This window comes from Antechinus flavipes, chromosome 3 (assembly GCF_016432865.1).
Source record: "Antechinus flavipes isolate AdamAnt ecotype Samford, QLD, Australia chromosome 3, AdamAnt_v2, whole genome shotgun sequence".
In the NCBI taxonomy this organism is placed as follows: Eukaryota; Metazoa; Chordata; class Mammalia; order Dasyuromorphia; family Dasyuridae; genus Antechinus; species Antechinus flavipes.
In genome coordinates this window covers 245593334-245609566 of record NC_067400.1, presented here as the reverse complement: position 1 = coordinate 245609566, position 16233 = coordinate 245593334, and the positions used below count along the sequence as shown (strand labels likewise).

The 16233-nt window shown below is 32.9% G+C and overlaps 1 protein-coding gene across 1 annotated transcript; it reads right to left on the bottom strand.

Moving 5' to 3' along the window:
* Nucleotides 1–2395: 2395 nt before the first annotated feature.
* Nucleotides 2396–8988, bottom strand: TFF1 (trefoil factor 1). Its single transcript, XM_051984822.1, has 3 exons — nt 8848–8988; nt 5000–5149; nt 2396–2634 (listed from the first exon to the last, which is right to left on the bottom strand). The coding sequence occupies exons 1-3, from the start codon at nt 8921–8923 to the stop codon at nt 2627–2629; spliced, it is 234 nt and encodes a 77-aa protein (XP_051840782.1). The 5' UTR covers nt 8924–8988; the 3' UTR covers nt 2396–2626.
* Nucleotides 8989–16233: the final 7245 nt, after the last annotated feature.

Genomic DNA, 16233 nt, shown 5'->3' with positions numbered 1-16233 from the left:
TGTGAGCTAACCTATAAACTCTCAAAGGTGTGAGCTCTAATGTGTGAATTCTCCCAAAGGTGTAAATCTTAAGTACACAAGCATTGCTTCCATTAACTCTAATGACTTAAAACTTTGTAAGGATTCTAACACTCAACACGTGGAAAACTCATCAAAAAACTTTTATTTTGAGCAACTAGTGCAGAGCATGTAAAATGAGGCACAGAATAAAGCTAAAAAATAAAGAACCTGGGACTAGCACAAAGTATGCTGACCTTGAAGCAAATGAAAATAAGAAATAAACACACACACACACACACACACAGAGAGAAAGAGAGAGAGAGAGAGAGAGAGAGAGAGAGAGAGAGAGAGAGAGAGTCAATTCTTCATATCAGTTGTAAAGATTGATATTGGCTAGAACACCTGTATAATAAATGATGGATTTTGTATCAATGATCAATTCATTTTCATGATCAATTTGTATCAATAGCTAATTTTATTGCATTTCTTAAGTATTCTTTACACTTTAGATTTATAGTATGTAGGGTCTTAAAGTTTATGTTATTAGTCCTATCACTTCCTGCTGCTGCCTCATAACCAGTCTTCTCAGCTAAGAAAACCTCACATTGTGGGTATACTAGTGTCCTGAGCTTCCTATTTCCTGCTAAGCATAGTGTATTCCCTGTGGAAATGTTACCAGAGGTCATATCAAACATTTTCCATTTGTCCCAAATCAACCACTTCTATTTGTATAGCATAAGGCATCTTCCATCTCCTCCTACCAACCCAATCTCCCAGTTTAATTTAGAGAATGTCCAGTGTAAAGAATGTCTCCTGGTTAGAATGCCCTTTGAAAGTAGAGGAGTGATGTCCCCACTCAGTGAGCATAGTTTCATACCCTAATCATTCAACCTGCTGTCCTTATTAGTTACTCTTTCATGCCATCTTAGCCACACATTCAGAGTTATTGCCTTAATTTTGTCATCATTCACTAATGTACCACTTTCACATCCAAGAATTCTGAAATCATCTTACCCAACAATAACCTATTGGCTTTTAATCTTTTTCTCAGTTTCTTTTTGTGTAACCCTATTCTTAATCCTCACCAAGACCTCTACTCCCTTTGACTCTTCAATTCTTCCCCAGGTCATATTATTCACTCCTCTTCTCTCCATCTTGATTTCTTAATAAGCCAAATGAACTCTATACTATTCTCTTCTCTTGAATCCTTCACCCCTTATAATATTATCAATTATGCCCATCCAATCTTCATCTATGTATCATTCTCATCATAAGGTGACTTCACACTTTCATGTATACTGCCTGCTCTACCTATTGTATTATTATAGAGGGCAACATCCTTCTCCCAGTACCTCAGGCATGTAATTTAAAATTCATCCTACATTCTTTACTACCTCTCACTGCCTTCTTAGTCCCCATCCCCATCCCGTTTCCAAGCTTTTGCCAAGTTCTGTCAACAACTTTGAAATATCTCTCACATGTTTCCTGCTCTCCTCTGAAACTGGCAACACTCTAGTGCAGATTCTCATCACCTCAAGCTTTGATTACTGCAAGAGTCTGGTGGTAGATCTGCATGCTTCAGGTTTCTGCCCACTCCAGTTCATTCTACATTCATAAAGCCATGAAGTTGATTTACCTAAAACCCAGCATATCTCCCAGCCCCATTCAATAAAATCCAGTAATTTCCTTATTCCTTCCCAGAGCAAATATAAAACGTTCTGGTTGTCATTCAAAGCTCTTGATAACCTCACCTTCTCCTATCTTTCCATTATTCTTATACCCTACTTCCCAATATAGACTCTTGGATGCAGTGAAACTGATCTCCTGGATGTTTCACCAATAAAACATTTTATCTCTCTGATCTGGGCATTTTCTTTGGTTCTCCCTCACATCTGCAATATTATCCCTCATCTAGTCTGACTACTGACCTTTGTGTTTTTTTAATCACAACAAAGTCCTATATTATATTCTTACAGAGAGTTTTCCTCAATATTCCTTAATTCTAGAGCTTTTCCTCTTATTTCTTTTCCCCTATGTATAGCTTACTTATATATTTTTCTGCATGTTGTCTCCCCCATTAAATTTAAGGTGTTTTTTTTTTCCAAGTCAAATATTGTCTTTTATCTTCCCAAAACTTAGTCCAGTGCCTGGCACATAGACAATTACTAATAAATATTTATTGAATAAATAAATTATTATAGCTATCCAAAAAAAGTAAGGTACCTTTCTGTGCCTACTTCCCTATGATATCAACTCATCCATTTCTTACTAATGAATACTAACAATGTTTTCTTCTGAGATCCTATATTAGGAAACAATTTGCAAATAGATATGCAAATTTTCTATTTCTCAAGAATTAAAATAATTTTAGACATTTTTAAAGAAATGAAAAACATTTGTTAAATTTTTCCATCTTCTTTTATTTTTTTAATTTTTAGCCTAAATTATATTAGCAGGGAAATATTTGAAGAGAAGTGATGACTTCTGTCACTATAAATGTCAAGTTAAAAGTGACACACACCCATAATAAATCTATAGAAAATTCAGTAAAATCTATAAACATCTTCCATTGATATAAAGTAAGGTTTCCATTGGATCAAACAAGCAAGGTCTTCTCATGAGTTTGTTAGCATTCTAAAAGACAAAAAAAATGTATAATTTTGTTAGTGAAAATAAATATCATTGCTATTTGGAAAAAATAAAATTATTTCAATGAATTTAAATGTAAATTTAATTCTGTAAGAATCATTGGCTAATTTCCCCCACATTCCCACCTAGTCTTTCTCCTATAGTAAAGTAGCCAAAAATCAAACCAAATGTAGTTGGTCTTGTCAAAATCATTTGGTGAAACTGACAATAAAATTGTCTATATCTTTTGACCCAAAAATACCACTAATAGGTATATATCCCCAAAAGATCAAAGAAACAGGATATTTATAGTGGCTCTTTTTGTGGTGGCAAAGAATTAGAAATTGAGAGTATACCCATCAATTGTGGAAGGGCTGATTGTTGTTATGATTGTGATGGAATTATCATGTGCCATAAGAAATGATGAAGGATATAGTTTAAGAAAGATCTGTTCACTTCAAAGTTAAATGAGGAGAACCAGGAGATCATTGCACATAATAATATTATGATGATAATCAACTGTGAAACATTTAGCTACTCAATTAAAATAATAATCCAAGACAATTCTGAGCAGCTCATGATGAAAAATGCTATTAGCCTTCAGAGATACAATTAACAAACGCTGAGTATAAATTGAAATGTAACTTTTTTGCCTTCTCAATAGAGAAGGAGGAATGGATGGGAAGAAAAAAATGGAACTCAATTAAAAAAAAGAAATTTAAAAATAAATAGATAATTCAAAAACTTAGTGAGAAACTTGTAGGAAAAACTAATGGCAGAGGTCAAAGTACTGAGTATCAATATGATAAATTGTTTCTTCTTTCCAAGATCTTTTTCTTCCTTCTTTTAAAATCATAATTCCTGGTCATATCATTGAATTAATGATATTTTTAGTTATAGATGACTTTCTCTCAGCACTCATTTGGCTCCTTCATGTGAAAATATTATCATTGTAAGTAAGGAAAGTTTTTGTAATTTTACATTGTCTAATCACCAATGTCCCATCTCAAATATTTCAATAAATCTGTGATTTCATTGGTGTGAATATTTTCTTCCTTGATGTAGAATATGACCCTTTTACTTGTTAGTAAGCATTTTCATACATTGCCAGAAACACTGATAAACTAGTGCTTGTACCAGTGTATTAAGATATCTTTATTAAACAATATTCAAGTCATCTTCAAGCTTATATCAAGTCTTTCCAACTTTGTTTTTGTTTCACTGGTATCTATGGTATCTAACTCTTTGTGACTTATTTTGGGGTTTTCTTGGCAATTACTGAAGGGGTTTTTTCTCTAGCTCATTTCACAGATAAAGCAGATGAGGCAAACTGGGTTAAGCAAGTAATTTGCTCAGAATCCCAAAGCTAATAAGTGTCTGAGGCCAGATTTGAATTCAGAAAGAAGACCACTTCCTGACTCCAGGCCCAGCACTCTATTCACTCTGCCATCTAGCTGTTCCTTTAAACATGACATCTATGGAGCAGCTAGATGGCACAGTGGAGAGAACACTGACCCTGGAGTCAAGTGGACCTGAGTTCAAATCCTACCTCAGACACATAACACTTGCTAGGTGTGTGACCCTGGGCAAGTCACTAAATCCTAATTGCCTTTCAAGAAAAGAAAAAGAAACAAACTTGGTAAACAGGTCAAAGCTTGCACTTCACTGATATAATCTTCCAAATATACAAATAATTTCACCATAGAGAAGAATAAAGATTATGTGTGTGGTTGTATGAAGAAACAAACTGATATAAGTTATGAAAGCTACCATACATGGCCTGATAGACTATCATATTTTTATTAAATTTGCAGATAGCGAAATGAAATTCATTTTTCTTTCAACTTATTTTTGTTCAGAGACACTTATATTATCTTAGGATTTATAAACCTTTTTAAAAATATTTTGATAATTATTTTTATACAATTGGTTTCTTTTGAAACTATATATTTTATAATATGCATTTAAAATATTATTCTGACTTGCAAAACTGCCAACAATATCCATGTACTCCTGCTTTGAAGCTAGTAGAATATTTTAGAGATAAATGTGAGCTGAGATTCTTTGGGAGAAGTTGTTAAATTATATTTAACTAAAAAATGGCAATTTGCTTCTCCATTCAGTATATTTTCTATCAGAGGCCTTTTCTTTATCATGTATTATTTATACTTTTAGTATTAAACTAAATTTGTCTATAATTGTATTCTACTTTTATTTCTAGGATTACCATAGATTTTGATGAGACATCAGAGTAGCACTTGATAGAACAATAGACTTTAGATCTGGAAAGAAGCATTACACATCACCCAATTAAACCTCTTCATTTATTGTAAACCTGAAGAAGTTATAATCACTTTCCAAAGATACATACCATTATCTTCTATTTCTTGCCGAGGGGAGAAGCACCAGGGATAACCCCTAATATTGCTGTCAAAGCAACAATTTCTTTCTTGACATTCTTTTTCTGTGATACCACTCCAACCACAATTTTTCCTCTCCTGTGGAGTCATATTACATGTTTCTGAAAATATGTAAAAATTAAAAGAAAACAAGCATGTAATATCATATAGATTTCATCCACTGAACAATATCCATCCCAGAATATCAGCTAATAATTATCTCAGAAATCATCTAGCCTGATCCTTTTTGTAGGACTTATGGGAAAAGGAAACAATGAAGGGATGGTCTAGAGCTGTGACTTACTCAATGTGGAGAACCCCTATCATGGAAACGTCCTACAACAATACCAGTCAGTAACTAGCACTTATAACTTACATTCTCATTCAATTCCCTGTTGCAGTGTTACTTAGAGGTTTAATGATTTGCCCATGATTATGCAAACCAATACGGAATAGAGGCAGGGTTTGAACTTATTTATTTTCAATTCTAGGTCCAATCCATACTTGATAAAGAATAATAATAATGATTTTAAAATAATTTACATATAGCATCACATTTGATGTTTGGAACATTGCTGTTAGGCAAGCATTTTAATATCAGTTTTACAGATGAGAAAAAAATAACGTTCAGAGAGGTTTAGTGGCAATCATTGTGTAGCAAGTGTGTATGTCAGAATTAGTCTTGCTCACTTCAAGTCCATTTTTATTTCCAATACAATAAACAGTAAGATTGCCTATAACATATCCAAATGTTCATTCAGCTTTTGTCTACTGAAAGGAAACTTAAAAACTTCTGATAGCCCTATTTACTTTTGGGGAACTTTAGTTATTGGGAAGATTTTCCTTATGTTAAAATTATATTTGTCTCCTTGCAATATCCATTATTTTTCTGGTTCTATTTTCCAGGTCAAATTGAATGAATGTCATTTCCATTCTACAGTGAAGCATTTAAGTATTCTAAGACAGTTATCCTGAAGCTATGCTGACCCTAAGGAGATTATATTGAATCAGGATAGATATAAAGTTTTTATATTGGGTATCAAAGCATCAATTTCACAAGGACAAGATAAAAGAGGTATGCTTAAATATGAAACAGAATACCCTGTTCTGTTGAACCACAGACTCAATGTGAGTCAATAATACAGGATGATGTCCTCCCCTAAAAAGAAAAGCCTAATATATTTTTAGGCTGCCTTTAGACTAAGACTTCTGTCTTTCTCTTAAGCTAAATATGCTCAGTGTCTTCAGTTGATAGGACAAGGTTCTTTACCATTTTAATTGTTTTACTCTGTTGAAGGAATAATATCCTTATTAAACCATGGCACTGAAAACTTAATACAATAATACTATGTTTTAACCAAGGAAGAATATAGTGGAATTATCAACCTCTGATTTTCAGATATTGTGTTTGTTTTAAGGAAACTTAATACTTTTTTGGTTCGAATCATGTGGTTAATTCACATTGAACTTGTAGTCTGTTCTGCTTTAAACAATCTCCTATCTAATTATTCCTCTTCTATCTTGTACTTGTGAAGTAGACATTTTGAGCCCAAACATAAGAACTATACTAGTATCTATTCAGTAACATTTTTGATTCAGCTAAGCCTTTATTGAGATTATTTTGGGGCTCTATTTTCAAACATCCTTGGTAGCTTAATATCTTCATGGCTGTTAATAAACATACTGTTTTATACCCTTAAGCCACTAAGAAAAATGCTAAATAGCATAAGGAAAAGAATAGATATTTAAAACACTAGTCCAAGTACCTTCTTTCAAACTGACATAAAACCATTGATCTGTTCTATTAAGTTATTCGATCACTTCCAAAAGGACCTACCTGTGATATTGCCTATCTCATATTTTTCCATAAGAATAATATGACTAATTTGTCAAATTATTTGATAAGACATATAAAGCATTCCACTGATGTACTTGTCAAAAAAGAAAAGGAAAAAAGATTAACTTAGCAAGGTTCTTGGTAAGTAAACATTGGTTTAATGTCTTGATGACAGCTAGATCCAGATAGGTGGTACTGCGAATTGAGTGCTGCAGCTACTGTTAGGAAGATCTGAATTCAAATCCAGTCTCAGTCACTAGTTCTGTAACACTGAGAATGATGCCTAAGTTCCCTTTACTGTAAAATGGGGGTAATAGCATTTACCTTTCAGGGTGCTGTGGTGATCAAATGAGGTAATATTTATAAAGTGCTTAGCACAGTAGTTGGCACATATCAAAGATGCATTAGATTTAGTCCTTTTACTAAATATATAGTCCTTATATTACTAACTCTTCTACTATTAGCTTTATTTTCAGCAGATCAGTAGATATTTATAGTGAAACTTTTCTTTTTCATTAATGTTTAATAGCTATCCATTTAATAATATTTTCTTGGAATTTTGCCATTCCCTTCCCTATTTTGAAAACTGGCATAGCATTTGTTGTCCTGTAATCCTGTAGCATTTTTTTTTTATCTCTCAGCCACTCATTCATAGATGCATGTAATTAAAGTTGGAAGAGATCTCAGGAGTCACCAGATTCAATCCCTACCCATATCATGAATATCATCTAAAAAAATCACCAAGTGGTCATCAGTATCTTTTTTAAAGATCTCAATGAAGAGTTCTAATTACTAGAAAATTTTTCTTAATGTTAATTTTAAATCTATCTGCTTATTATTTTCCTTCATAGTTCCTACTTTTGCCCTCTGGACTCAGCAATAGCCTTTGCAATAACTCTTAGCCAAACCACTAGGCTTATCATTACTCCATTTATATCCCATGCAAAATATCTTTTCAGAAACATATTACTTCTAGAAATAGTGTTAATGGCAGTTGTAGTGATGGTATGGTGATGATAATGTACTACCAGTAATAATTTAGAAAGAAATTACTTATAAGAAATTATATTTTGATCCAGCAGTGTTTCTATTGGGCTTATACCCCAAAGAGATACTAAAAAAGGGAAAGGGACCTGTATGTGCCAAAATGTTTGTAGCAGCCCTGTTTGTAGTGGCTAGAAACTAGAAAATGAATGGATGCCCATCAATTGGAGAATTGGGTAAATTGTGGTATATGAATGTTATGGAATATTATTGCTCTGTAAGGAATGACCAGCAGGATGAATACAGAGAGGCTTGGAGAGACCTCCATGGACTGATGCTAAATGAGATGAGCAGAACCAGGAGATCATTATACACTTCGACAACAATATTATATGAGGATGTATTCTGATGGAAGTGGATTTCTATGACAAAGAGACCTAACTGAGTTTCAATGGATAAATGATGGACAGAAACAGCTACACCCAAAGAAGGAACACTGGGAAACGAATGTGAACTATTTGCATTTTTGATTTTCTTCCTGAGTTATTTTTACCTTCTGAATCCAATTCTCTCTGTGCAACAGGAGAACTGTTCGGTTCTGCAAATATGTATTGTATCTAGGATATACTGCAACATATTTAACATATATAGGACTGCTTGCCATCTTGGGGGGGGGTGGAGGGAGGGAGGGGAAAAAACGAAACATAAGGGAATGCAAGGGATAATGTTGTAAAAAATTACTCTGGCATGGATTCTGTCAATACAAAGTTATTATTAAATAAAATAAAATTTAAATTTAAAAATAAAAAAGAAATTATATTATACATTCTTGGGTCATATGTATTTGCCTATTCTCTGGGACACTGCCTCCCTCTTGCCCCAATCTTAGAATTTGAAATAGGAAAAAACATCACTTTCCAAGAGTACAAAAACTAAGACATCTAATCTATTATGTCTGGAACTTCAATATGATAAACACAAAAAATAAATTTGTCTTACCAAAGACTCCCTGGGTCAGCACATTGTACCCCAGCATCAAAGTGATGATCAGTGTGCAAAACACCTTGTACTCCATTCTACTCTTCTGTCTTCTTTCTCTCAAGCCAAAAGAAGAATTGGTGTCAAGGGCAAGAATCAGCCTAATTTTTTTTATTATATAGACCCAGGTATATTTGCTTAAAGAGTTTTAGATAACATTTACCTAAGGAGGGTCTGGCAGCCCTCTGCTTGAAATAATCTTTGTTGATTAAAAGGTATTTTAAAAATTAGAAAGGTGTTTAAAAAAAAGGTGTCACCTTTAAAAAAAAGGTGACTACTAAAAGTCAACTAGAAGTTTGGTGATAGAGGAAAATGCCATTTTGTATAGTCATCTTGTAACAGGATTGTTTTACAATAAAGATAGTCTCCCTTATCCTATGGGAGTATCCCTTGACCTGCCCATGATCCATTTCATATCAGTTAAGAGCTTTTCAGGAAATTTTAAATTCTTTTAATTAAAAAAATGATTCATACTGATAGATGAACCAAACAAGGAGATGTTTTGTTAATAGTGTTTCCATCGGTTTCATTTTTCTTCTACAGTGGGGCAAAGAAGATAATTTTAGCCCAGACTGATGAAATACACCTTCTCAGATATTGTAGGATTTCAGAATTCATGGGACAGCAACTGCATGGACAGAAATGATGATCCTAAGTCAATAGGATTAGTTATCCTTCCAAAGAATATTTTTTAAATAGTTAGGAAAGGTCTTTCTTTGCTCAAATTAATATTTTTTCAAATGCCCATTTTCTTTAATATCAGATATCATTATTTTCATCTAATGCAATATTTACTATGAACTTAAATAAGCAAAGCACAGTTACTTTCTATCTTATCTTAGCAATAGTTATATAGCTGCTATATTACCTTGTAGTCACAAATACATAGCATTTTTAATAGTTAATGTTTATTTTTAATCAACAAAAATTGGTCTTCTCTTCATCCTTCTGCTCAATAAAACTCTTCCTCCTTTTTGAAGAGAATATATAGCTCCTTTAGAGTGATGTAATCTGTATTTTTATTAGGGCATTTTTCTCTATAAAGAAAGAACCATCTTTATATCACACTCTCTCTTTATCTTCAGTGTCATATAACCAGCTAACTCCAGGACTTCTACATTTGGATATCCTGTAGTCATCTCACATGACCAAGCAAGACATATATTTTCCCTCTAAACCCATCCCTCTTCCAAAAAAGTACACCATACCTAATAAAAATAGGGCATTTTCCATATCTCTTCTGATTTGTTCTAGTGTTCTGGTAAGTTCGAGAGTCTTTCAACGTAATTAGTCTGCTTTGCATAAGTGTTATTTGTTCTTCTCTTTCAAATTTCAAGCGGCCACCAAATCTCTCTATATATTTTTGGTTGATGCCACTACTAGGATTCCAAAGACATCATTTAAAAAGGGATTAAATATATATATATTATATATATATATATACACACATACACACACAAATGTTTAAAGTAGCTCTTTTTGTGGTGGCAAAGAATTAGAAATCAAGGAGATACCCATAAATTAGGATTATGGATGAATAAATTGTGGTATATGAATATAATTGAATACTATTGTTCCATAAGAAATTATAAGTAGGCAGATTTCAGAAAAATCTGGAAAGACTTACATGAACTGATGCTAAGTGAGCAGAAGTAGGAAAGCATTGTAAATAGCAACATCAACATTATATGATGATAAACTCTAATAGAATTAGCTCTTCTCAGCATTACAATGATCTAATTCCCAGAGATTCATAACAGAAAATGCCATTCACATCGAGAGAAAGAACTATGGAGTCAAAGCATAGTATTTTCAATTTTTTGTTCTTTTTTCTTTCAGTTTTTTCCTTTTATTCTGATTCTCCTTTCACATGTGGAAATATATTTAATTTGATTGTACATGTATAACATATCAACTTGCTTTTCATCTTGGGGAAATGGAAGGAAAGGAAGAAAGGGAGGAAAATGAAATTCAAAATTTAATAAAAGTAAATGTTGGAAACTTTACATGTAATTGGAAAATGTAAGTGGAATATATATACTTGATAAGTTTGGCCTGAAGAACAAAGTATTTGTCTTATCTTTATACATTTATTCAATTTGACCTCCATATTTGGATTTGAATATGGAAGTCAAATTGAATAAAGAATAAAGAATCCAAATTCTTCAGTTTATAGTCTTCTTTTGCATATTTTAAGAATTTCAGACTTAGTGAGTCAAAGCAGCATTTTATATTATTAAAGAAATTCCACAAGATGAAAGAGTTATTTAATATTTTTTCAGGAGCCAAATTTGACATCATCCACATAAATTCAGTAATTAATATCATGCTTTGCTATAATCTTTCATTATTTTAGAGACCCTATTCAATTCTATCCTGAAAAATTTCTAATGGGTTTAAGACTAAGTAGAATCATGAGTATAAACTGTCTCCCTAGAAAAATGAATGGTTTTGTATCATACATGAAACTAATGTATTATTGTAGATTTCTATGTAAATGGTCAGCTCTGTAACACAATGGATAGACTACCAGATCTGGAGTCAGACTCATCTTCCTGAATTCAAATCTGGCCTCAAACATTTACTGGCTGTGTGAATCTGGACAAATCTATTTTCCTCTGTTTTCCCACTTGTCCAATGAGCTGGGAGGGACATAAAACATAAGATATCTGTCCATTTACAGTAGATTATAGGAATTTGAACAAAGTTACCATGCCCATCATTATAGATTATCCTGACTTTATTAATATTGTGTCCAAGGTGAGTAGTTTAAGGATATCCCTCCCCAATCTACACCTGTGACAAAAACTATTTAGAAGGAGTTTTCTTTTGTCTGGAAAAAAAATGCCTTCATTCTTTCTCCAGGGTTGCCTGAAGCCTCCTTACACTGCCACATTATAGTGGGAAGAGAGACTGTGCCAATGGGTAGGAGAAAAGAAAGATAATAGTCACCATTGTGATCTTCCATTATCATAATCCTAAATCTTGCAGTGTACTAATAAAAGAATAAACTGAATGTGATAGTATCTGAGTGGCCCTGACCCCAGGAACAGAGCAATGGCTCAGTTCTAGCTTCAAGTCCAAGCTAAAGCTGATAGTGGAATCCCAAACCAAAGAGGAATCTATTATTCAATCTTTCTTAACCTGCAAGATTTCCTGGTGGTTAATAGACTAGTCCAAGTATCTACTAAAACTTCAAACTGAGAACAAACCAATAGAGATCTTTCTCAGACCCAAACCTGGTTCATTAATGAACAAAACTCAGACTAGAAGACATTGAATACTGAAAACTTGCAAAATCCCATAGTAGTTTTTTATGGTAAAGTTTTTTGTTTGTTCTTTTTTCTAGCCTATTTCTTCACTTAGAGATTTATTTTAAAGTCTAACTCATGGGTATGGAAAAGCATCATATTTTTCTTCCATGCTACTGTTTTCAGAGCTAGTTTTGGGTGGGTCTGCAAGTTTTGGGTGCTTCCAAGGTAAATATGATTTGAGGATAGATGTGATCACTGTTTTCCTTATGGGTACTTTGTTCCTTATCCAGGAGGGGCCCTTGCTCCCCTGCAGCTAAAAGCACTAGTGCTCTTCTTGACCTTGGAACTGTTATCAAGTCCTCTGCACGTTTGCAGCTGTACTTAGTATCTGAAAATTGTGTTCCATAATCTCTTTTTGACTAATTGTCTCACCCCCTTGCTATTCCTGGACCGAGTTCCCAAAACTTGTTGCCCCTTCTGCTACTGCCACTTTTGGAGATCTCCCAAGGGCCATCAATAGTGCTGCTGCCTCACTTGGGCTTGCCTTTCCCTGCAGTATCATAGGTAGTTCCTGCTGACCTCCTAAATTGTTTTAGGCTGGAAAAAAATGTCACTCTGACCTTTTGTTAAATCTGCCACTCTGAAATTTAATTTGAGGAACTATTTTAAATTTGTTTAAAAGGAAATTTTGGAAGAGCTTAAATGGGTACTATTTATAATCTACCATTTTGGCTCAACTTTTGCCTGTTTTAGACAGTTAACAAGGAAGGAAGGTATATTCTGTACTTAAGAAAATTCTTAATTGTATACTTAGGGTTTGTTTGTTTAAAATTTCTTATTCTTTGAAGCTCATAGCTTCACAAGGTTATCTATCAAAATAGCTACAATGGAATACAAATTGGTATTTTCTATGGCAAAAATTTATCCTCATAATAATTTTTTTGTTTTTCTTATTTAAGTAGAGAGGAAATCAAAGTTCTACATTTACTGCAGTTCTTTTCTTTCATCAAACATCTATCTATTTTAGTCATATTATAATTTTGCTTAATTTTAAAGATTTTCCCAACTTTAGCAATAAAAATTAACTATAACATCATAGAGAAACTTTTTAAAGTCCATTGGGTTTCAATTTCTTCACTCATTAAAAAAAGGAAGGCCACTAATTCATCTTAAGTTCATATCCTATCTGACTTCTCTGATTCTAAGTCATGAATTTAATTTTATTCTAACTTCTTATTATCCCTATCCCCAAGCAGAACATAAATGTTTCATTTTTATCTTTGTGTTCTCAGAGTAGCACTTACTAATATTAGCTGAATTTAATTGTTGAATTGAGCCTATCCTTGACAAATAGTTGTTCCTCAGGCCTGAGTCAAAATAAGTATAAACCTTAGGCTAGAGCAAACATCTTTTATAAGTGAAGGAAGATGATGAAAGGAAATTATAATGGTATACCTGAATGAAGACTGAAAGGAAACAATGAAGCCTCAGCCAAAATGTATACTCTCTTTAAACTCAAAATGGAAAGAGAAAACAAGAAAATTACCAAAGACACTGATAGGGATAACTTGAGAAAGAACTTTGCTTGCATGAGCCATTGGTCTGCAAATTATGACATTTACTGCTTACCATTTCTTTCCATTCTCAATAAAAGGCAATACATTCTGAAAGTTTCACATATGCTTTATCCAATTGGTTTTTCTTCTTGCATTTTAAAAGAAAAAATAGGTTACCCCATAACACTACTAAGCATAAGCTAAATAAATTATCTAAAAATGAATGTTGCTTAATACTGATGCCTTTAAAATTAGTTGACACTGATTACTAATGTTGAAGGCTTAGTCATAAAATAGTTCTTTCGCTTTACTTTGGCTAATACATAATTATCCAGGCTTATTCCAAATTATTTTTCTTCATGAAATCCATATTCAAGACTAATTTGACAGCTCATCATTCTCTAGACTTGGTAATCTGTCTCCTGTCTCTTTATATTTACACAAGGTATTTCACATACATGAGATGTGTCCTTTGTCTTCAGACAAAGGATACTTTACAACTCAATTCAGGATCAGCCTTTGCAAAATCTTTCTTGATCCACATCAATTCATTGTTAATATTGCTTTCCTTCTCAGTTTTCCTGGTACTAAATTATTTGTCATATAAACTATATATACTGTTTCTCTTTTACCTCTAAGAATCAAATAAAAACGCCTTTTATTGGCACCCAACATTCTTCACAGTTTACCGCTAAATCCACTTTTCTTAACTTTAAGCATTGATCCCCTTTACATATTCTGTAATCCATCTAAATAAGCCTTCTTGTTGTTACCCCCACATTACACAGTCTCTTAATCTCTGTGCTTTTGCAGAAGCTGATCCAATGTTTGGATACAATTTTTTCTATCTGTTCACCTCTTGGTATTCCAACTTTCCTTTAAAGTTCAGTTCCTTGAATACTTTATTGATTGACTTAACTATGAGTGTCTTTTCTCTAACCTTGTCCTTTATTTGTTTATTATAAGGATCAGTTTAAGTCAATCAAATTATCCTTAACACACAAAGTAAATGATAAAATGATTTGATACTTTGAGGTGAAAACAAATCTTAATTAATCTCAATTGTAGGATTTCAACAAAGAGGAAAGAGTTCTTAGAACTGAAATTTCACAGGAACTGTGTTGAGAATGTCTGAAGAAATTTGGTCACACCATAGGAATTATCTATATATTGGTTCAGTATTGAGATTATTACAAATTAATGTGAGTAAATCATTCTTGTCAAATCTATGTAGAAGAGCCATTTCAGGGTGAAAGGACATATTTTGGCATAGGTTGGGTTTCCTTCATCAATTCCCTTTAACCAGAGAAGAACTTTGTGAACTTCAAATGGTGTAAAGAATTTTGGACTTCCCATCTATATCTTAGCAAAGTTCGTGGAACAGCCAATTACCATGACTTTCAGTAGCAAAGGACAGATAGGATAGACATTAATTACTCTACTAAGTTATCAGCAAAAAATCTGTAGTATGCCCAAAGGAAACTCACTGAACACCTTACAGTGGGATTAAGGGGAGAACTTTAATTTTAATAAGTTTGCGTTATTTTCTTTTTCTTAGTATCTCATATATTTGCCTCTCCTTCTCAGAGTTATTCGATGACAAATAATATATTTTGAAAGAAGAAAGTTATCACTACTGATTAACACACTAAAAAAGTCTAAAATCCTGTGCAGTGTGCAAACTCCAAGACTATGTTGGAGACGTCTTCTCATATGTCTTCATTTTAGTACCATTTGATCTATGTGATTTTGTTATATTTACATTTTATTTTTTTGGCATATAATTGTTCTTTGAATTTACATTGGTGTAGTCATAATGTTTATTGTTTCCTTGGCTTTGATTATTTTAATCTGCATTGATTCATATAGAGCTTGCTTTGCTTCTCTGTATTTACCATACAAATCTCAGTAATATTCCATTATAGTAACGTATCCCAATTTGTTTAGCCATCCTTCAAATTGAAGGCATATATTTTATTTCCAAATCTTAACTACCACAAAATGTGCCACTATAAATATTTTGGAATATATGTAAACTCTTTTCTTTTTGATGGTTTGATTTGTAGTCAAGTAAGAAACCTGTAGAGGCACAATGGAGTGACTTTAGTCCTGGAAATTAGTAGGGTATATTAGTGGGGGGTTTTATACCCTTCAAATTAATTTCATCATGTGATCATTAACTTTTGCCTATCCACACATTGGATTGAAGACAGTATCCTATATGGGAATTGGCACTGACTGGGATTAGATTGGAGTACCTTATTTCAATTTTCACTTTTGAAACTTACCTTCTTTATGACCTTGAACAAATCATTTGATATTCTTTGGATATTAGTTTTGTCATCTGCAAAATGAGTAGTTTGATTATATGGCCTCTGAATTGTTTTTTAATTCTATATCTATGATGCTATTATCAATAGGTTCTGTTTATAATACCTATAAAACACAAAGGAAAGGGCAGTTTATATATGGCAAGTAAATCTCAAACCTGTCCTTGGATTTTAGATTGTCTCTTCTGTACGGTCTCTTTCCTGATC